Genomic DNA, 22,433 nt, shown 5'->3' with positions numbered 1-22,433 from the left:
AGCATGCAGAGTCTCGTTTCTATATTGAATTCATATTCTATTCAATTTTATTTTTAGAGCTCCAAATCACAACAACAGTTGCCTTAACGCGCTTTGAGGCAACTGTTGTAAACATGAATGTAAACGGTTTCAGACGTGTACCCCAGGGGTCTGCCAAGTTCAAAATGTTTAGTTTCAGATCTGTTGTTAACTTACAAGAACACTTTATGTGAAGGTTTTGCGCCTTTCTTCTGGGAGGTGTAAATTACAATGAACATGTAAGGACGAGAGAGTCAATGGGTGCGCGAAAAGTGAGAAAGTCGAAACTGCATATTGTGTATGATCTCAGCCTGTTCATCAATATGACAACAATAACCCATCCTTTAAAATAAGTCCTCCATCTGAAACCGAAGGCACTCTAACCACAATCCTTGGTTAGGAGAGTCTTGTACGTTTCTACTTCCGCTCTGGGTAGTTAAAATGAGATATCGCGTAGCTGCCGGACTTCCGTGTTGTCTGCGTGATGACGTAGTCGTCCGGACCCTCACGGTCTGGTCAGCATACCGGGCACAAACGCATCGGAGGCGGAGGTCTGTTTCCAGCTCCTGGACAGTGAAATCACAAACAGGTGAGTACCTGATCGGCACAGCGGGCACACGGCGTGTTCAAAAAGTAACAAAACAAGTAATATTTTTATTTAGCTGCCTTATTTTCCTGCGACGGCCGTTAAAACACAGCTGGACTGGCTGCTCGATGACCTCCAGACTCCAGAAAAATTGAAAGGGAAACCTGATTGAAAGCTTTAAGGACTTGAAGGAGGGCTGAAACTTGTTTTGTGTGTATTTGCGACGGTCTGATCTTAGCTAAATCGACCACCCGTGAGAGATTTGGGTGATACAAAAATACAGGGTAGCGAAACATTTTCATAAGGCGGGTCATTCTTCACTGTTTGAACTTCTCAGGAGCTTTAAATCTGCCCTGAAGCTGTAGCTGGAACGTAATAACGGTTCCAGCTACAGCTGCCCTCAGGGAGAAGGTACAGGTCTATACAGGCCAGAACATCCAGACTGGCCAACAGCCTGTATCCACAGGCTGTGAGGCTCCTGAACTCTCTGCCCCCCTCTCACGGACAATAACCATATCCAACTTCTTAATAGCAATGAACTGGTCTGCATTGGTGCATCATATCTTTATTCTCTTCCCCCTCCTGCCCCCCCCCCCCCTCTTTCTTAAATAGATAACTATCATATCTGATATCATATCTCACAGTACAATAATATTGAATGGGTTGCATTGTTGTATTTTGTCATGTTTCTCAGGTCTTTGTCTGAATTTCTACGAACATTATTGCTAAGGATTGTCTTATTGCATTGGAGTCACACTGGGTTAAATATGTACACTTGGGTTTTAAGGGGTATTTATTATTTTCTTCTTTTTTTTGGGTTGTATGGAAGCCCCAAACGCAATTTCATTGTTCTTGACAATGACAATAAATAAATAAATACTAATACTAACAAACCGTCTTTTGGAAGCTGGAACAAAGAAGCAGCTGGGGGGTGTCGGGAGTTGCAAGAGCGTTCATGGCCCTCTTATGGTTGTAATGGACAGGGCAGCGCCCAGGATCACGGCAGTGGGGGGCCCACAGAAAATCAAAATGCTTGATCAGGAGAAAAACAGATGTGGAAACCGCTGCAGCCCTGTGTCCTGCAGAAGAGTTTAAACATTGTTTTGTCTTGAATAAGAAGTGGATGATCTGATATCGTCGCGTTGGTGTTGATCCTGGAACAACATAGTAAATGTTGTTCCAAGATCAATATTGCAAGTGACTAATCTCATTGTTGTGACGTTATTCTTTGGCGTGCCAAGCCATTCGTGCATTTATGAAATTCCAGTGTTGCAAGGACAATATCAATTCTGCTTAGCGTTTATTAAAGGGTTAGGGTCAGGGTCCGTTGATCAGCGGACAGAGGCGGTTTCTCGCAGCTTAAGTACAGTTTTTTGTTTTATGGCGGTTTTTCCTGAAGTCGCAAAAGTATGACGTCACAACATTCTGATTGGTCACTTGCAATGTTGATCCTGGAACAACATTTACTATGTTGATCTGGGAACAACACCAATACCACGATATCAGATCGTGCAATAAGAAGTCCAGTAAAAGTCACACCCTGCTAATCAGTCTTAGCATCAAAATATACTTAAAGAGTTAAAGTACTCATTCTTATTAGTAGGTCAATATGATTTATTAATTTGTGTGTACACACACACACTTTCAACTTGGGACTTGGGACACTTACATGTGTGATGTGCTATAAATAGAAAACAGCCTCAATATAAAAGAAAAGTGGGAGCTTGGATTAATGATAGGGTGGGGCTAGGTTTCACAGCGGGTTCACCTGAAACCTTAGCTGACTGTGACCTACACCCATTTTCACACCTGGACTCCTGTGATTCAGTAGAGGATCAACAGGGGGCCCATGTCTGTCTTGGGGGGACACTCGCATAGGGCTTTAATCTGGGACTCTCCACCATTTGACCCTAGAACTGAAGAAGCTTCTTGGATGAGAGGTGAAACGTCTTCAAGCAACTTAGAGAAGTCCAGACGCTTTTCTTTCCAGCTCCTTAGACCCCGAGCTTGGATTAAGTGTGTCCACTGAGGACAGCGCCCGGGTGGACATGTGTATGAATTGTCACAAAGGTATTAGTAGTAATCTATGGGAAAATTTTTGATTGGAAGAATAAATTAGAGTTTTTAGAGACTCTCAGGTCTCAGCATCAGATAAAGATTGGAGGAGCTGCAGGTTCATTGGGGATCATGTATTCTGGGCCTGTCCAATAATCCGGGGATATTGGCAGTTGTTACTATGTTCCTATGGTGTTTGTACTTCCTCAGAGCGCTATCCGGTTGTTCAGTGATGACGCGACGAATTCTACTTCCGGGTCTAAAGTAGTCTGCGTTTAATATGGCTTTTGTGTTGTTAACATGTTTAATGTTATGTATTTTCTTCTATTTGATCTCAAAAAGCTCCTAAAACAGTCAGTGATCACTGTTGATCTCCCTCGGCTTTTATTACCGCTAATCATTTATTTTATTTTAAGCTCAGTTTTTAAAACCTTAGGATGTAACTACAGCCCAGCCCATGCAGCAGTATATGAATGACTAACCTCGTATTGTGGATGGATTATCTCAGTTGTTCTCCTGGCTGAAGTTTGGTCCTTTTACAGCATCCTGCCATGCAATTACATTTGTTCCTGACCACCGAGAACACTCACGGTAACTTTTATCGAGTGGAAAAAAAGTTAGCTTGTTTATATTATGCTAACGTAGCTGTGTCGCTAGCGGTCACACAGCACATCATTATATACCAGCTAGTAGGGCTGGGCGATATGACCCAAAATTCATATCTCGATATTTTTTAGCTGGATGGCGATATAAGATATATATCTCGATTTTTTTTTTTTTTTTTTTTTTTTTTTAAAAAGCCATAAGTTAAGAACAAAAAGAGAGTTCTTAGTCACACTGTGTCCCAGATGTCACACTTTTATTTACATACAGCGTAGATGTACATGAAGAAATTACTCAAAAATAAATTCAGCATTTATTAAATAATCATGGTCCATAAATAAAAGAAAACAATGTTGTTTTTGTGCATAACAAAAAGCTCACAATTGTGCAGTCAAAATGTAAACTAATAGACGCTGAGCATAATAACAAAGAGACAGATTTCACAGCTGCACCACATCTTTGAACAGGTGCCGTTTGTGGTCCTTATACACACACAGTACGGTAATATTACGTTGAAGCACAGTACGTATCACTCCGCGAGGCTCCTCCCCGGTAGCCGTAATCCTCCGACAATCCATCAAGCAGTGCAGCTCCGTAGCTTAGCAAAGTCATATTAAAACATTTTTGGACAGATTGATGAGCGCTGTGTACCACATAAAATCGGTTCGCGGTCAGTAAGCACAACCAGAATTCATACATAAGGCGCACTGTCGAGTTTTGAGAAAATGAAAGGATTTTAGGCCGTGCAGCTCCTCTGGGCTGCATGTCGTTAGCGCGGTTAGCTCGTTAGCGTGGTTAGCTCGCTAACACGTTGACGCCGTCCAGCCCCACGCACGGGACGATCCGCGGTAACTCGCTAACGGAGATTTTCCGCTTTCATCTTGTCATTGCCTGCAGGTGAAGCTATGGGGGAGGGGGAGTTGTGTTCAGTGAAGGAGAGGCGAGGCCGAGTAACGTTGCGTAGAGACAAAAGTGGACGAAAGAGAGGCAAACCTGCGGCTCCACAAGTATAATTATAACATAACATAGGCTATATCGATATAAACGATATTGTCACATCTTATATCTGGTATGAAAATATATCGATATTTTAAAAAAACTCGATATATCGCCCAGCCCTACCAGCTAGCCCAACTTCAGTAACCCTACAAACGTCACTGCTGTTTAGTTTTCTGTCTTCATTTATGCTGGAAGTGATAACAGAGCTGTACGTTTTAATTTGTTTCCAAAACCCCGCAGTCAGGACATGCTATATTGTATTTAGATAGAAGCTAGCGAGCTAACTCCCTGCTAACTTCTAACTCCTTTAAATGTCATAAATTCCGTTTTCATGGATGCCTGGATGTTAAACTCAATTGTTACACCTGAGCAGAACGCTGATCATTTTATTAAAGATGAAAGACTTTAGACAGTTTTTCAACTCTCAGTAATGCCATATGATCGTTTGATATATGGACGTGCAGCGGAGTTTAGACCCAGACACGGCTAGTGACGTCAGACTGAACAACCGGATAGGATAACTGTGAACTGGAGGAAAACATCACCACCAACAATAATCCACTGGATGCTTAGACTAATATAGATAATTGAGTACATGACATCATAGGTAACAGTAATTCTGATGTATTAGAATGCTTGCTCAGAGGACTCGAACACTGCATTTTTCATTAGTTTTAATTTTTATTATTAAAATCTTTGCTTTTACATCTTCTTAGTTTCAGCTAGGTTCTGTGTGAGTTCACGTGTTTCACTTTAGTTTTAATTTAGTTTGTAGTAGTTTCTGTATTTGCATCATCTGCTAAACGAAAAAAAACCCCAAAGAATTATTTCCTATGCAGAAATAATTCAGGAAACACAGCGATCCCATTATCATTTATTACTGCTGTTCATGCAACATTTATAGAATAATTATGAAGTTAAATTGAACAAAGTGAGAACTGAAACAAATAAAATTGCTGTAATATGTGCAATATTCTCATTCTCATGTTTTCAGACTGATGTAATTCAATCAGATGTAATAATACTGGTTAAATTATTAAATTCCACTTCCACTTAGTGCTATTTGGCCTGCTGTGCCATTTGACTTAACTGACAGTAATGAAGAAAAGCTAACCTATGAAGACGAGTTTTTAGCAAGTTTAACATTCCTGATAGAACCTGATAGGCTGAGAAAGTCTGTTCCAAAGTTTATGTGCTACAACCTTAAAAGTGTGATTGCCTTGCGTGAGCACCGCCTAGTTTAGTAGATAATGTCAAAAAAGCAACAGAACAAAAGGCAGTTGGTTTAAAAAAAAAAAAAAAAAGAATGAATAGATATTCCACTACAATAGATTCCTACATAGCAAACAAAACAGCCTGCTTTGATGAGTGTTTTTCCACTTTGCTGCATATTGTCATTTGCAGCCATCTTTTGCCTGCAGTGTCGTGTTCCCTGCATTTTGGGAGCTCATGATTCTTACTGATTCTGAGAACCTGTCATTAGAGCCTTGCATTTTAGGTTCACCTTTGGAGTGGGTCGTCTGTATATCTATGCTTTAGGTCAGTGTTTCCCAACCCTTTGGAGCCACAGAACATATTTCACATTAGAAAATACACACGGCACACCACCAAACAATAATATCACAAAAAGCATATTGATCATTTTCCCCCTGCGCATCAGGTATAGCGGAATTGACTCGGTTTGTCTCCAGTATACCTTTTTGTTTTTCTTTTGACCGCTACTCATGCAAAGGCCTTCATCTGGGTCGGAATTTCTCCAGGACCCAGGTCAGATTGACTACTTTTTCTTTTCAAATATTTATCTATTGCTATTACACGCTGTGCTGTCTCACTCACAGCATGACTATTATGTAATTTCTTCTTCATCTTCTTCAGTTGTGCTTCCCTCTAGTCGAAGACAGTGTAATTGTTCTGCCCATTACTCACGCCGGTCGCTTAGAGCACTAATCAGGTGGAAACAGCACACCTGATCATTTCTCATGGCACACCTATGTGCTGCAGCACAGTGGTTGGGAAACACTGCTCCAGGTAGTACTTAATTTACTGCTTGTAGAGTTGTTGCTTTAATTTAGTTACTTGTATCTAGAAGTTTAAATGTGTTTTTTTTATTTTCTGATCTGCTCTTTGGGCTGTTTATGGTTTGAGCTACGCTGTATTCTTACATCTGTTTAGACTCGTTAGCTTTAGTTACCTGTAACTGAGGGTCGTATTCAGCTAGTTCCCATTTTGTGTTTTCATTCACTTCCTCCTTCTCTCGTCTGTTTGTCTTTTGACTTTAGGCGTTCCCCTGCCTTCCTCTTTCTTCGTTCAAGTCAAGTTAATCTTATTTCAGTTTTATTCTCAGTTTTCCTTTGTTGTGTCGTCTGTGTAGCTTTTTGTATTTCTAGTGATTTCTGGCTTTCCTCCTTGTGTATTCTCACATTTTGTTCTTTATAATTCTCTATTCTTTCGCTGCATTAGATGCTGACTAAGCTTGTTTTTCACCTGCTGCTCTTGGAGCTGTAAAACTATGAATAGGACATGCAAATCTTCATACTGGGGAGCAGGTAACTCTTAGGTCATAGTTAGAGGTAATAAACAAGTGAAACTGGCTTTGTGTTCTACAGCGTCACAGACCAAAGTTTCTTTTGAACAATGCCATGAATTAAAGGCAGGTTAGGGTTTATCTGCTGTCAGGATCGCAGGTCCTAAAAGTGAAACTCAATTTTAGACTGATTCCCATCAAGGTGACATGCAGAATATTTACTTTAATTATTCTGATACATTCTGAACTTCTTAAGAAGTTCAGAATGTTTTACTATACAAACTCAGGCACCAACGCCAACCCCATTATGGTTGCCTGCTGCTTAGTGCGAATATACATTGACTATTTAAACAACAAGCAGAAATGTGTACATGCTGACATTTGACACATTGATAGTCACTCAGATCCATCATGGAAGTTGTTACAGTGGTAAATGTGGTATGTGTCCCTTTAGTCACACCTCTTGAGTAGCTAATCCCCACTTAAAGTCTCGGTTATAGAAAATCTTTTCAAAGCACGGTCTGAAACCACACTGCAGTGAAAAAATAATTAGCATTCATCCAAGTCAAGGCTTTTATTCTCTGTATCATGAATAATAATACTGTTAGATAGACGAGTTTGAGACACAGATTGCAGGTCATGCTGGCTGTTAGAAGAGCTGCAGGTTTAAGGCACTCTGCCATAGGGTTCAGGTCCATCTTTTATATACAGTCTATGGTTAATTGCATAAGCAAATACTAATCAAACAGAAAATTAAAAATAATGCTTAGAAGTTATTATATATGGGTAAAAATAGAAACTGTAAATTATCAAAAATTCACCAGAGGGTGCTAAAATAACTTTTCATCCTTTGATTTCTCTCAACTTTCCTGTGATGGACTAAGATACAGGAAAAGGTGGAAGAAATCATGGATGCTAGGAAGTAAGGAGAGGAGAAAGACAAAGTGAAACTGAGTTACGAAGAGTGTGTATTAAGACTGTTTTTATTTTAGTCTGTGTCTGAGTGTTACGAAAGAACTCGATAATTAGAGCGTTCCATTTTTATTGCAGAGTTTTATTAGTGTAGCGCTGCTGGACTGGCATGTTATTCCTGCCTTAACTGTGTGTGTAAACTGTTTAATAATCTGAGCTGCATAAGCAGGCAGCAGCGGGGAGATGGGTCTGACCAGCAGCGCATACAAACACACTAATAAATCAGATGATGAATTTTTCATCCCGTGTCGTCCAGCATTATGAGTCAGCGGACGGAGCGACGGGGGATACACGTGGACCAATCAGACCTGCTGTGCAAAAAAGGATGTGGTTACTATGGCAACGCAGCCTGGCAGGGCCTGTGCTCAAAGTGCTGGAGGGAGGAGTACCAGCGGGTACGGCAGAAACAGATCCAGGATGACTGGGCACTGGCAGAAAAGTAAGACCTTTAGCAGTCCTCAAACGTCTCCAGAGGAAAGCAAAGTGTGAGAGAGGCTAAAAGCAGAAACACAGAACATTGTGCTAAATAGCTCCATTAATGAATGAACCACTTTATAAATCACCAGGTGCATTCATTTGAAAAGAAACAGACGTGCTCATTACAAGCTTATTGTTTCCCCTCTAATCAACTTTGCTTGGTTCCAGGCTGCAACGAGAGGAGGAGGCAGCGTATGCCAGCAGTCACGGTGTGCAGACTCAGTCCACAACGCCCCCGCAGCCTGGACATGCCTCGCTGGGTCCCTTCTCCAAGTTTGAGGAGAAGAAAACCAATGAAAAGACTCGGAAAGTGACCACCGTCAAGAAGTTCTTCAGCCCTTCGTCACGAACTGCTTCTAAAAAAGGTATCACATTCATTAACATCAATGTGTGTGCACTTGGGGTGCTTTGTGAGTGTTTTGTTGATCAACTCGCAGCTGCATGCTTTAGCCTGAAATAGTCAGGGGTTGGGATTAGGTGTATATTGGTGTTAGTGTCTTACCACGTCCATGCCAATAATAAGCAACTGCAGGAGGTTGTAAAAAGAAATTACGGTGGAAGGTTGTGGTGATAACAGCTCTTCAAATGAGGATGGTTACTGATGATAAGTCATCAGTGGTGGTTTAATATACAGCTGGAGGTCCCAAGAAAAATGAAGACTTCGGGAAGCACATGCTGACTTTAGAAAGTGGTTTCTGTCCTAAGAACAACATCTATATTCTTCCCCTGTCATCAGAGCACCCAGCTGCTTGCCACATTAAAAAATGTCTTAGTTTGCATAAAGCTTAGTTTGCTTTGGCTGCCAAAGCTGAGGAGAATTGCTGTTTTTCTCAGTCCATTCAGTTAAAAGAACCTGAAAGTAATATTTAAATGTTTATAGCTTTCCTTTGTTTTTAAATCTTAAGGTGGAAACAGATGTTGTTGTTCTAGGGGTATCATGCAGTTGTTGGTCAGAGGATAACAACAACTGAAGTTCAAACCAGGCATCAGAAGGATGAAGAAAGGTGATTTAAAAGATTTTAAACGTGGGATGGTTGTTGGTACTAGATGAGCCAGTATTTCAGACCCTGCTGATCTGCTGGAAGCATCTCTAGGGTTTAACAAATATAGTTTGAAAAGGAGAAAATCCTGCAGGAAGTCAGAGGAGAATGGCCAGAGTGCTTTGAGCTGATAAGAAGGCAACAGTCACTCAAATAGTTATTGTAGAAGAGAATCTCTGAGCTCACAGCATGTGGAGCCTTGAAGCAGATAGGCTGCAGCAGCAGCAGAAGACCACCTTGACTGCCATTTCTCTCAGCTAAGAGCAGGAAGCTGAGGCTACAAATCACATAGGTTAACCAAAATTTTAAAAATAGTAGATTGGAAAAATGTTATCTGGTCTGTGAGTCTTGATTTCTGCTGTGGCGTGTGGTAAGGTCAGAATTTAGTGTAAACAACATGAAAGCATGAACCACCCAGCCCTGTATCAGTGGTTCAGGATGTGTCCGGTGTCCGGGATATGTTCTTGGCACACATTTGGGCTCCTTAGTACCAACTGTGCATCATCTAAAGCCCACAGCCTAGCTGAGTATTGTTGCCAATTACTTCCATCCATTCACAGTCTAATCTCTTTAAGTTAAGTTGTACTTAATACAGTGTTCAGTGAATGGACATTACAAGTGTCCTGAGTTCCTCTGATGGTGTAAGGGGGGGCACTCCTTCATCCACACTTGATGTTGCACAGCATTTATAATAACTTGTGACAAATGACAAAAACATTTTTTGGTGTTTTGCTGTGAAATTTAAAAATTTTGCTCTGAAGAGGTAATTCTTGCAATTATTTAGTGGCATGACAGCTGCGTAGGGAGTTATGTGTCCTATGATGAGAGTAAGTAATACATGTTTATCTGAAGTACCTACACATATACACCTATTGGGGGGAGAATTATTGTTTTATTTTAAACTTGATTTTTTTTTTCCCTAACTAGAAACCCAAGAAGGTAAAACCAGTCCGTCCATCAGCCGCCACGCAAGCTTCGATACGGACCAAGTGTCCAAAGACTTTGTGGACTTCCTGAAAAACCTCCAGAAGCCCGGCCGGGAGATCCACAAGCAGTGCCGAGTCTTCCTCGTGAACATGTCAAGCAAGAAGGTGCGACGTACTCTGACGCTCATTGACTCAATGACACCAGTCGTTTACTTTTGAATGTTTCCATGACTTTCCACGCGAAGAACCTTCTAAGGTCTTTTGTCAACAGGACCTGGGTGCCGATGAGCTGTCAGAGTGCGTTCAAGATTTCTACCAGAATTTGGCCGACCGCCTGATGACTCACTTTAAAGGTAGGATTGCAGAAGTTGCAACTTTACCTCAAGTATTTAAAACAATCATTAAGACATTCTCAACGCAAACAGTCTGAGAAGCCACTAGATGGCAGCACAAGCAGTATTTTATATGCTCTAATGTGCCTTTGTTCACCAGGCTCCTCTGAGTCTGTGGAGCAGGTGATGGACCAAGTGGAAAAGTACATCATGACTCGTCTGTACAAGAGCGTTTTCTGTCCAGAAACCACTGATGACGAGAGGAAGGACTTGGCCACACAGAACAGGATAAGGTGGTTCTTCCTGGACTGAACAACTCAGCACAGCCTGGTGTTTTTAGAATATAATATTTTATGTCACATTGTCATTTTTGTGGATTTTCCTGGCTTTGGCATTAGATTTTGTGCAAACATGGGGTTTTTATGTGTAAGCTGTGTGTGCCTGGTGAATAGAAAGCCTCAGTGCACAGCGCTCGCCTTTAATCTTCATCCGCCTGTGAAAACTTCAGTCTGAATGCTTTCTGAGTCTGTGCAGTTGATTACACAATAGCCATTTTTAGCTGTGTTTTTCTTACATTTGGAAGCACAGTGGCAGCTGCTGACTGCACGTGTCTGATGTGTTTGTCACCCTGGAGCGAAGTGACTGTAACAAATGTGTATGGTTACATCATATGTAGACACACAAAATACAAAAAATAAGAGTGTCAGGCTTACGTGAATGAACACAATGTTTGTATGCCTTTTTTTTGTCTCTGATTCTGATTCTCTGTGTTGCAGGGCTTTGCACTGGGTGACCATCCAGATGCTCTGTGTGTCCATGGATGAAGAAATCCCGGAAGTCTCTGAGAATGTGGTGAAAGCGATAACAGGTCAGCGAGCGCTCAGACGCGCTGTTTGATTGCGCTTGATCCTAGCGGTGCTGTCGTTTTGCAGTTTTGTCGTGAACTTCACAGAGACCAAAATCTGAGTTAAAAAAGAGTGAATGTTTTACTCCATCAGATAAATGATTGGTCATGAGTATCACTGCTGTCCTCACTTGTTTCTGCCACACACAATGTGTCCTCATTAAAACAGTTTCGGGGAGTTAAAAATCCAAGTAAAATTGTACAGAAAATGGTTACAAACCACAGAGTCACTGGGTGCTGGAAGTCAAGTGGACATCTGTCACCCGCCTGGTACATGCTGTTGGAAACCTAGAAATGACTCCCAATCCTTTAAAGACAGTGGCCTACCCCAGAAAGATAATAGACCCCGCCATTCTGCAGAAAAATATTGAGGAACAGCTCGAGAAACACAATGAAGAGCTTCCAAGCTCCCTGAATTGCAATCCATCCATCTCCAGAAGCGAAATGTATAAATCCACCTGAATATGGGCCATCTCTCCTGTAGGGATCCGTTGCAGTCAAAGGCAAAGGCCTTGACGGTCTGAAACCCTGCTACTGAAAGTGATTGAAAATGTGAATTAGAACCCCAAACTAAAAACTGCAGTTCTTCTGATGGCCACTTGAGGCTGGCTCCAAAAGTGGCTCTGTCCTCATAGACTCCCATGTTAAAATCTTAAAAGTTAACAGCATTAAAAACCATATTTACAGCCACCTACAAAACATGGCTTTGACCTCTGTGAATTATGCCTTTTTATAACATGTCTATAACTTCACACACAGATGTGCCAGCAGTCCATGAGGGTTCACCTTCACTGCTTAGACTCACTTAAATTTAGTTTGACTCATTTACTCCATTTATGAGTCTTTTATTAAAATTGTAGGTGATCCAGCATGGGAAAAGGTGCAGACTGAGAAATCCTGACTGTGCACATCTTTACATCAATGTCTGCAAATATTTATCAAAATTAGGGGCAGGGATAGCTGAGTAGGTAGAGTGGTTTGAAGGTCGGGGGTTAAAATCCACTGAATGGCTATCCTGAGGTACCCCTGAGCAAGGTACCGTCCCTACACACTGCTCCCTCGGTGCTGGATTGGCTGCCCACTGCTTCGCTAGAGTGAATGGGTTAAATGCAGAGAGTAATTTCTATACAGGGATAAATAAAGTATACATTATATTACAAAATTATGTCAGAAAATATAGTTTATTGAACATTTTAACCATTTCTGTTGTTTAAACTCCAAATAAACAACATTTTGTCCCGCTCAGTGCATCCACACACATCTAGAAGGGCGATAGGGTCAGTGAAACTTGCCCCCTTTAATGACGCTGGCAACCTTTCCATCTTGGGCCTGAGGCAATAATGCTGTGTGCATTGCAGTTGATTGGCTGTTCTTGTAAACCTAGTGAGTTTTTATCTGAAGTTTAATCATTTGCTAAAGTTCAATAATCCAAAGAACAGAGACAGTTTCACACAGTTAAGTTAAGCCTATCAGCCACTGCCTATCTACAGGGTCCTATCCCAACGGATATGAGCCACAGGACACCTCCTGATGGTTTTTGTAGCCCAGAGGGGACATAGGCTGTTTCAGGCAGGTGTTCTTAATATTGTGGAAAAAGAGTGTATATCTGCTCTTTGTTCTATGTTCTCCTTTGAGAAATAAGCAGCCTTTTGTCTGCCTTTGAAGAGGTTTTTCTTGTCTTTGTAGTCTTTAAAACTGAGCTGTATGGCTTTCAAACAGTCGCTCCATCCATCCTTCATGTGTAGAAATGAGCTTAACTTGCTAATGGATTTGATCTGGCAGCGCCGTGCGACGTCTGGTGCTGCAGATGGTGAAGACAGACGCTCTGCTGTGAATATATAATGTTCTTTAAGTGCCAGGATGGAAATAAGTCATTTGTAAATCATCCTTATATATATTTTACCTCCAGAGCAGAACAAATAAGTTTTACTTAATAAACGTGTGACCTGATTAGCTCTTTGTTTCAGCCTTCATGAGCGAATCTTGGTCTGTTCCAGATATCATTGAGATGGATTCGAAGAGGGTTCCTCGGGACAAACTGGCCTGCATCACACACTGCAGTAAACACATCTTCAGCGCTATTAGGATCACCAAGAACGAGCCGGCGTCCGCCGACGACTTTCTCCCCGCGCTCATTTACATCGTGTTGAAGGCTAATCCTCCACGACTTCAGTCCAACATCCAGTACATCACCCGATTCTGCAACCCCAGCAGGCTGATGACCGGAGAGGATGGATACTACTTCACCAACCTGGTCTGTTTTTCTTTCTTCTTGTCCTACTTCAAAGCCTGTTCAAGCTGATGACCTGGGGTCCAATGAGGGTAGTTTAACATGTCTGTAATAGTGTTTCTCCTGCCTCACCAACAGATTTTGAGGGGTGATTGTTCATGAGAGCACAATGACATCATGCACGAGAAAGGCAATGAGTCTGAGCTGCTTTACTTGAAAGAATTCAGTGCATTGAGTAAATAAACCCAAACTAACAAAAAATGCACAGAGAAAAAAAAGTGTAGTTGTAGTGTCGGTAATTTCCTTCCAGGATTCATTATAAGGAATCGATTTGTGTTGTTTTACCTAAGAAGTGTGTTTGCTTCAGGTGGCAGAAAAGCCGATTTAATGTGTTTTTGTATACTTAAGCTAAATTGGCAAACATTATGCATGAACATTTTTTGGTCAAAGCTTCTAAACTGTGACAAATTTCTGCTTCTTCCTGTTGGATTTTATTGTGAACGGATTAATTATTTATTTGTAGTTTTTACTTGAGTCTCTGAAAGTTAAATTTGGAGGATTCTGAGAGATTTTACAGTAAAAATTGATAAATCCAGATAATGAAAAGTGAAATAAGTTTTGTGTTATAACTGTAAAATCAGAGTAAAGATTTCAGTGGTTATTTAGCAGCCAACACATGTTAACAAACATCAATACACCAAACCTAGCAAACCTGCTAATTTACATAACATAAGACCACTGTTCAAGATGTGCCTTAAATGCTGGGAATGTGGAGCGCCTCTTTATTGTCTTTGCTGAGCTATTCGTGCACTTAGTTCCCTTTACTGACGGCACAGTTTGTCCAAATGTAATTAAACCCCTTAATGAATAATATCCAAATATATGTGGGAGTATGGAGTATTTAATGAGTGTTATGTCATAGACAAATACATTTTTCAGATTTGAAGGGCTTAAATGTCTCTATCTGCTTTTTTTTTTTTCTTTTAAAGAAACAAGCATTATATAAGGTTATTTCTTATCTGCCAGTTTTAGAGGCACTGATAGGTGCAATCGCATGGCCTTCAGACAGAGCCACACAAGCTCTTCCTCACTAAGCTAAGCAGAACAACAAACACACTCAAAGGCCACTTTATTAGTTATACTTTGCTAGGATCCCATTCTTGCATCTTCACGGCATAGTAGGAACAATCCAAGTGTTACAGCAGAAACTGAGATTCATCAGACCAGGCAACATTTTTCCAATCTTCTGTTGTCCAATTTTGGTGATCCTGTGTGAATTGTAGCCTCAGTTTTCTATTCTTAGCTGATAGGAGCGACACCCGGTGTAGTCTTCTGCTGCAGTAGCCCATCTGCTTCAAGGTGTGATGTGCTGTAAATTTAAAGATGCTCTTCTGCACATCTTGGTCGTAATGAGTAGTTATTTATGTTATTGTTGCCTTCCTAACAGCTCAAAGGAGTTTGGTCATTCTCCTCTGACCTCTGGCTACCTCATTTTCTCCCAGAGAACTGACCGCTTCCTTTGGCTGTGTGGGAAAATCCCAGCAGATAATCTGTTACTGAAATATTCGGGCAAACGACCATGCCACGTTCAGTTTCTCTTATGTCATGTTTTGTCCTTATTATGATGCTTGGCAGGTCGACTACATGCCTAAATGCACTGAGTTGATACCATGTGATTGGCTGATTAGATATTTGCATTAACGAGTGGTTGAACAGGTGTATCTGATATTGTAGCCGGTGAGTATATTTCCGAGTTGGTTTAATTTTCATGTGTGCTTATACCTGCATCCTAACAGGCTTTAAATGAGGCCTGCAGAGACGTTTATGTGACTCTTTAGAGAAGCATAACTGTCACGTCATGGCACTCTTGTTCCCCAAAATGTTGGACTAACCCTTGTAACATAAGGCCATCTGGCTCTCTGTGACTCAGTTTGACGTGCTGTCAGAAAATCATCCATGATTTCAGTTGGTTTTCTTTTTTTTAAAATTAATTAATAAATTTTTATTTTTTAGTGCTGTGCAGCTGCCTTCATCGAGAAGTTGGACGCTCAGTCTCTCAATCTCTCCCCGGAGGAGTTTGAGCGTTACATGTCGGGCCAAGCCTCGCCAAGATGCAGCAGCGCAGAGGGCGAGTGGCCCCACACCGGTCCAGGAGCTGGCGTGGCTGCCACCAACCCTGTCCTGGCCCAGCTCAACCACAATCTGGAGCAGCTGTCGACCATCAGCAGCCGGCAGGAGAAGGTGATGGAGGCCGCTCAGAGCCTCCAGGCTGACCTGCTCTCCTGGACCGAGAGCGTCCAGCGGGAGGTGAACGACATCCTGGAAAAATATCCGCTGACCTGCACAGTTTCTGCCATTGATGCCAACAACATAGACAACGACAACCTGCCGCCGCCGCTGACCCCCCAGGTGTTCGCAGGGTAGTAAAGTCAGTAAAGGGAGAAGAAGCATTTCGCATGCCATGAAGGTACTTTACTTTGAAAATGGGAGTTTCCCAGTAGCCTCTGCACCTTAAATTTAAAGTGAAGTCATTTCAGTCAGAAAAAGGAAGAGAGAGGGGTGAGCTACAGGGAGAAGCTGCTTTTATTTGATTATTATTATTATAACTGTAACTATAAAAACACACTCCACGTACAACTGTTAACAAGGGATGCATGAGCTATGGAACATTTCTTTTTGTATAAGTTAGTTGTATTTTGGGGCATTTTACATGGAAGTTTATGCTGACAGTCTCCATTTATGAGACTGCCTCATGTGGCCATTTATGGAACTGCAGGAACTGTATTTGGCAGCTCAGTTTTGGCTTTTAGCTGTCGAGGTTTCTGCAGTTATGTTGCACAGTTCACTTTTATTCAACACCAAATGGACAAAACAAAGCAAAGAAAAAACAAATAAATTTGAAACAAAATTTAGTAGGTTCATCAAAAAAGGTGTGGTCAAGGGTCATTTTAGAAGAAAATAGGAAATTTATTAGGGAAAAAAAACTTTGTAAAGTGGTGAGAAAAAACAGGCTGGTTTGCATTAAAAACTTATGAGGAAAAGAAATGGCTAATTTCTCATAAATAAATGGTCAAATTACAAGGAAAAAATTGTCAATAAAAAACAATTTTTTAAAAGAGTTTTAAGAAAGAAATTCATGAGAAAAACTGGACAAGTTTGCAAGGAAAAAATAGCAAATTTGCTGTAAAAATGTTTATGAAAAATAACAGGTAATTATGTAACCAAAAACAAACAAATTTATGAGAAAGAAATGGCAAAAATATAGCACATATTAAACTCACCAGCTGCTGTTACAGGCAGATGATGCTGACAGGCTGGAGAAGAGAATACTCGTGTTAGTACTAAATGATGATATGATATGAAATAAACGTACCTAAATTTACGTAACAATTAAAATAGATTTTAAGTGCGCAAATACAACAACCAGCTTCAGACGACTATCACTTATTGTCAGCTGTGATTTTGATTTTGCTCTTATTAATGACAAAATAAGCTCCTAAATGATAAGCTTGTTTGCCCACATTTCTTTACATGTTCACTCTTTATTTCACTAAAAAGCGATCCCGCAAGAGAAATAAATTAAAAAGCAGACTACTGCAGTTAAACCTCTGTGTGTGTGTGTGTGTGTGTGTGTGTGTGTGTGTGTGTGTGTGTGTGTGTGTGTGTGTGTGTGTGTGTGTGTGTGTGTGTGTGTGTGTGTGTGTGTGTGTGTGTGTGTGTGTGTGTGTGTGTGCGCGTGCAATTACGGTTTCCCTGTAACACCTTCAGCTGCCATTGTTATCTGCCACAGTCTTGAATTTTTTTTGCCGTGGAAGTTTAAACATCTGCAGGCCTGCAGATCGATGTTTTAGTCTGAGGACAGTTTCACGTTTGTCATTTTGTGGAGAAAAGAAATTCAGGTCTTACACATTTCTAACACAGAACCGCTTACAATTATCCTGCAAGCATGAATTTACCCTGAATACACACTTCAGGTTTTGTGTAATTTATGTTTCAATATTGTACTGTGTGTGGTTTTTTTTATTTGTTTTTAAAGATTTACAGTGTTTGTCTGGCTTTCTGCACCACATACCGGCCTCAGTAACAAACCATTGCAAAAATACGCATGTTACATGATAAAAATACTATTACTAATGTATTTTAGATTTTTTTTTTTTTTTTTTTAAATCTCATTTTGTGTACTGTATATTGTTAAAACAGTCCAGTGTCTGCCACTTTAAATCACTCCTGGTCCTGTTTCTGTGTTTATTTATTGACTGAGGATCTTTTAAGTACTGTCAAATCCAATAACATTGCTAGTCGCTGAAATAAAAGCAAAGGGATCGTATAAAAGCCTATAAAATGTGTGATTACTGTAAATTTACTCAGCTGCAAAAAGCATCTCCATTTGCCACGTGTGGCTTGTTTAATCCTCAGTAACAACCGCTTGATCTTGAAAAGGTTTTTGCTGTACATTTCTTTTTCTCTGTGCCACAGAGCTCTAATATCGGAGCGACATGTTCAGGCAGTAGCAGCAGCGCCAAATGTGTATTAATCCACAGCTGAAATTAGTCCCATGCGATTTCACTATTCACTCTAAGCTACAGTTCCCAGCTATTTCATATAAATTTTATATGTTTGTGATTTTAAAAAATTGATTTATGCCTTAAGATGTAACTGAAATATTTTGAGTGTGTATGAAAAATAATGAAATCTGTTGAATTGAAATTGAAAAACAATGTGTGATGAGCCAGACTTGTGAAGTAAATCTGCTACTTTAACTAATACTTAACTAAAGTTTTAAGTAAATTAAAGTGAAAACTTCAGATGAATCACATGAAAAAATTAGCACAGTTAATAAATATTGGAGTGATGGATGATGTTATTTTGTTTTTTTTATTTTTTGTTTTTTTTTCTGAGTGGAATAAAGAAAACAAAAACAAATGTTTTGGTCTTGTTCCTTATTCCAGGGTTGTCAAACATATGGCCCAGGGACCATGACAGGCCCACCAAAGGGTCCAGCACGGCCCACTGGGTGACTTTGAAAAAAATAAAAATTTAATCGGTGAGGAAATTTTGACTTTTAATGTTATTTGTTGTAAATAATAGGACATAAAAACAGCTGAAATTGTTAATGAATTCTGAGCCAGAGGTTTAAATCATTGTTAGTTTTACAGCCGCCCTGCGACAGACTGGCGACCTGTCCAGGGTGTACCCTGCCTCTCGCCCTATGACAGCTGGGATGGGCTCCAGCGCCCCCCGGGACCCTGAAAAGGATAAGCGGAAGCGAATAGATGGATGGATGGATAGTTTTACAGCCACCATACTGACAAAGACCTCACCGATGGCGTGTACACAAAAATGTTAAAAGCATTAACCCTGTCAAGACTGAACCATTAAATGATTACAAAAAGTAATCATTTAATGGTTAAATCTGGAGTGTTTATTGAACAATTTGGCAATTTAAAAACAAAAGAAACATCAATTTAAAATTGTATCATTTTGGCCAAATCCAGCTATTTTTGTGCAGTTTCAGATTTATCAGCAATTTCCTTTACAGAGGTCTCATGTATCAGAGATCAGGGTTTAAGTTTTTGTTCCTAGTATTAGCAATGCATAAAATAACAATGCTGGTTATTTAGTTTTTCCAGTGGAGCTGAACACAGTTCTGCTCAATAGTAATTTTATCTCTTCATATTTCTTCATGGCTGCAGCCCTCCACAACAGTCTCTGTTTCTGTGGCCTCTGCTAGATGAACCGTTAAACGCCAGAAAATTCACACAGTAAAAAAACAAAATTCTCTTTTAATTATGGGTCATACTGCAGGTAACGAGCTGCCAGTGTCAGTATGTGTGGTTAAAAAACAGGCTGTCCATCATCAGGTAAAAGGAATAACTTTACACACTAAAAAGGTTATTAGGAAAACAACAACAATGATTTTAACACACCAGACTTTATCTAGTCTGTGAACAGGAGCAGAAATACACTGTACACCTCCTTATCTGCTCCTTAATGCAAATATCTAATCAGCCAATCACACGGCAGCAACTCAGTGCTTTTTTTGTAGTCGTGGTGAGAATTAGAGCTGCAGTAAACAGAAACTAAACGGTTAATTTAACCATGAAATATGAACCTAAAATCTGAATTCAAAGTAAAATTACATTTCTCATTATTTTTACTTTAATATTGCAAAATCAAAAGCATTTACCTAAATTACCTAAATGTACATCTACAAATTATTTTACTGTCTCGGGACAGTCGAATCTTATGTTTTGTTGCCAGTTTGTGGTCAAAGTCAGCTTTTCCACATGTGCAAGTGAACAGATGTATGTCAAAAGAAGGAAAAGTTTTAGAACACCTTCTAGTGATGTTTACCTTCTCTCTCCTTTGCTGCAGAGAAAATGTTCAGTAGGGTTTAAATCTGGAGCCTGAAGTGGACACTTTATTTAAGACTGAGGCTGATAAAAGCTTTGGTTGCACCTCGGTGTGGCTGGGGGGTGGGTGTCACTGTCTTGTTGCAGGATGAAGGTCCTGCCAAAATAATCTTTACACTTCTAAACAACACCTGCTGCTCCCCCCCTGCTGTCATCTGTTCCTCTGTCAGTGAGAATGAATTATCCGAGTCTGTCGAGGATGACGGTTTTTGCTGCTGTGTGCTTCGCTGAGGAGCGGGAATGATTTGAGTCAAGAGCACTTTGTGGTTTTCTTCACACTGTTGGCTTTCCCTGACTTTGGCAAAGGTTGCATTTATGCTCTCATCTGTCTCATAACTTTGCTTCAAGGCCAATTTTGGGTGCACAACACAAACTTTTTCATTATAAAATCTCCCCGTCAATGTCACACTTGTTTTGTGGTTATTCTTCAAAGCTTGGAGGATACAGTTTATTTTGAAGTCCATCACTAGTTTCTTTTCTGTTTTCTGAGGTTGATGTCAATCCTTTACTTTTTGTTTCCTCTTCTTACAGATAAGTTGTTTTTCTGTCATGTTCAGCTCTTTGGTCTTCGTGCAGCCTTCTGGCTCCAACTGATGCAAGATGAAAAGATGTGAAATAATGAAATGAAGGCTGGACGCCCACTGCTCTCACCTGCTGTGAAGAACTGATTCAAAAGGAAACACCTGGGCAGCGAGTTACACCTGCCACTGTGTTGCTTGCTAACTTTTGCACAAAAGACTCCAGCCTCTACTTTTGCCAGTTTGATCTCAGATTTAAAAGCCTGAAAGTACTAAAATCAACTAATTTTGATGTACTGTTTACACACTTTTGAAGTGCTGTGACAGGGACATTCATATTTCATCTTCTGTCAAGTTACAAACTAACAAAGATTAACCAAGAAAATAAATGAAGATAATCGTTACTTATGTTGATACCTCACTTTTGTTTGTGCTAAGCATTAGATTATCATAGTAAATTAATAAGAGCTTTATTTTTTGGAAACATATTTATGAGATAAAAAGGACACGTTACAATGATGCAGGCTTTGGTTGTGGGTTAACAAACTCACACCGAAACTTGTCCACCTGTGTGGGTGTGCAAAAAAAGCAGTCTGTGGACTGATGCGCTACATTGATGGACATTGGCTACTTGCGATGTCAACCAGTGGTTTGTGGAAGACTTCACCATTTTGTTTGTAACCATCTGTGTTTTGGGAGGACAGAGTCACAAATGTGACGTGGATCTGATTGGCCAGGACCCATGTTTGCTTTTTATATGGTAGTCTATAAAGTTGCTGCTTGATTTTAATTCATAAGAAACAAAAACATTTTATGAGTTACAGTGGTCCCTGTTATTGGAGTTACGTTCTAAAAATAACCCGCGATAGGTGAAATTTGTAGCCAGCTTTATTTTTTACAATTATTATAGATGTTTTAAGGCTGTAAAACCCCCCACTGCACACTTTATACACTTTTCTCAGACAGGCATGAATATTTTCATACTTTTCTCTCTTGTTTAAACACTCTCAAAGTTCAACCCTTCGTAGAAAAGTAAGTCCAGTATTATAGAATTAAACCAAAGATCAAACCCTGTTTTCAGGTCCAGAACATGCGAATAGAGCAACATTAATGAATCAATGGTACGGAAGTAGAGGAAGCAAGAAGAATGAGTTGAGTAAAGTTTGACTTATCCTTATGGTCCGAAAAATACAGTAACTTCTACCTTCCTTTAGCATATCCAGAAGTCCAACTTTTTTGTGCGATGGGTAGCATCTTCCTCTGCCTTTTGGGTGCCACCGGAAGTGCCTTTAACGGTGCAAAACGTTTCATCGACATTGTTGTGTTTGTTGAGGGGGGGGGGGACTTACAAACATACAGTACAGCACTTCAGAGTCACACTGCTAGCGATCGAAGATTTATATAAATTTGACAAGCTGAACGCATTCTGTACCGTACAGGAGACACTGCATGGAGGAGATTGGACAATGGGCTACAGGCAATCAGGACGCAGAACACGATGCGCTGTGAAAAAAAAAAAAAGAAATCAAGCAAAATTGCACAATAAAAATCAGCAAGGCGCGTTATCCGGTCGTTAAGTCTGACGTCACTAGCCGTGTCTGGACCTAAACTCCGCTGCACGTCCATATATCAAACGATCACTATGGCATTACTGAGAGTTGAAAAACTGTCTAAAGTCTTTCATCTTTAATAAAATGATCAGCGTTCTGCTCTACCAGGTGTAACAATTGAGTTTAACATCCAGGCATCCATGAAAACGGAATTTATGACATTTAACGGAGTTAGAAGTTAGCAGGGAGTTAGCTCGCTAGCTTCTATCTAAATATAATATAGCAT

At 40.3% G+C, this 22,433-nt stretch overlaps 1 protein-coding gene across 5 annotated transcripts; it reads left to right on the top strand.

The window, feature by feature from the left end:
* The first annotated feature begins 478 nt into the window (after positions 1-478).
* rabgef1 (RAB guanine nucleotide exchange factor (GEF) 1) lies at positions 479-18,602 on the top strand. Of its 5 annotated transcripts, none has more exons than XM_076889386.1 (10): positions 491-607; positions 2,519-2,674; positions 8,014-8,196; positions 8,403-8,599; positions 10,202-10,365; positions 10,472-10,553; positions 10,693-10,825; positions 11,309-11,400; positions 13,434-13,690; positions 15,680-18,602. In XM_076889386.1, exons 3-10 carry the CDS (start codon positions 8,018-8,020, stop codon positions 16,088-16,090), a joined length of 1,515 nt encoding a protein of 504 aa, XP_076745501.1. In that variant the 5' UTR covers positions 491-607; positions 2,519-2,674; positions 8,014-8,017; the 3' UTR covers positions 16,091-18,602. The 5 variants fall into 5 exon arrangements, with proteins under 5 accessions (XP_004561851.1, XP_076745501.1, XP_076745499.1 ...); XM_076889384.1 differs by lacking the exon at positions 2,519-2,674 and adding an exon at positions 6,137-6,289 and having other exon boundaries at positions 15,680-18,601; XM_076889383.1 differs by lacking the exons at positions 491-607; positions 2,519-2,674 and adding exons at positions 4,968-6,028; positions 6,137-6,289 and having other exon boundaries at positions 15,680-18,601.
* Positions 18,603-22,433: the final 3,831 nt, after the last annotated feature.

Source organism: Maylandia zebra, linkage group LG10, assembly GCF_041146795.1.
Source record: "Maylandia zebra isolate NMK-2024a linkage group LG10, Mzebra_GT3a, whole genome shotgun sequence".
Lineage (NCBI taxonomy): Eukaryota > Metazoa > Chordata > Actinopteri > Cichliformes > Cichlidae > Maylandia > Maylandia zebra.
Note: the sequence above shows the minus strand (reverse complement) of the source record. Positions and strands in the feature narration are given on the sequence as shown.

Excerpts from the sequence above, each read along its gene's own strand:
- rabgef1 (XM_076889384.1), top strand. The coding sequence starts at position 6,252 with ATGTGCTGCAGCACAGTGGTTGGGAAACACTGCTCCAG. Across the intron at positions 8,197-8,402 it reads GACTGGGCACTGGCAGAAAA|GCTGCAACGAGAGGAGGAGG; the intron begins GTAAGACCTTTA and ends GCTTGGTTCCAG. Across the intron at positions 10,826-11,308 it reads GCCACACAGAACAGGATAAG|GGCTTTGCACTGGGTGACCA; the intron begins GTGGTTCTTCCT and ends TCTGTGTTGCAG.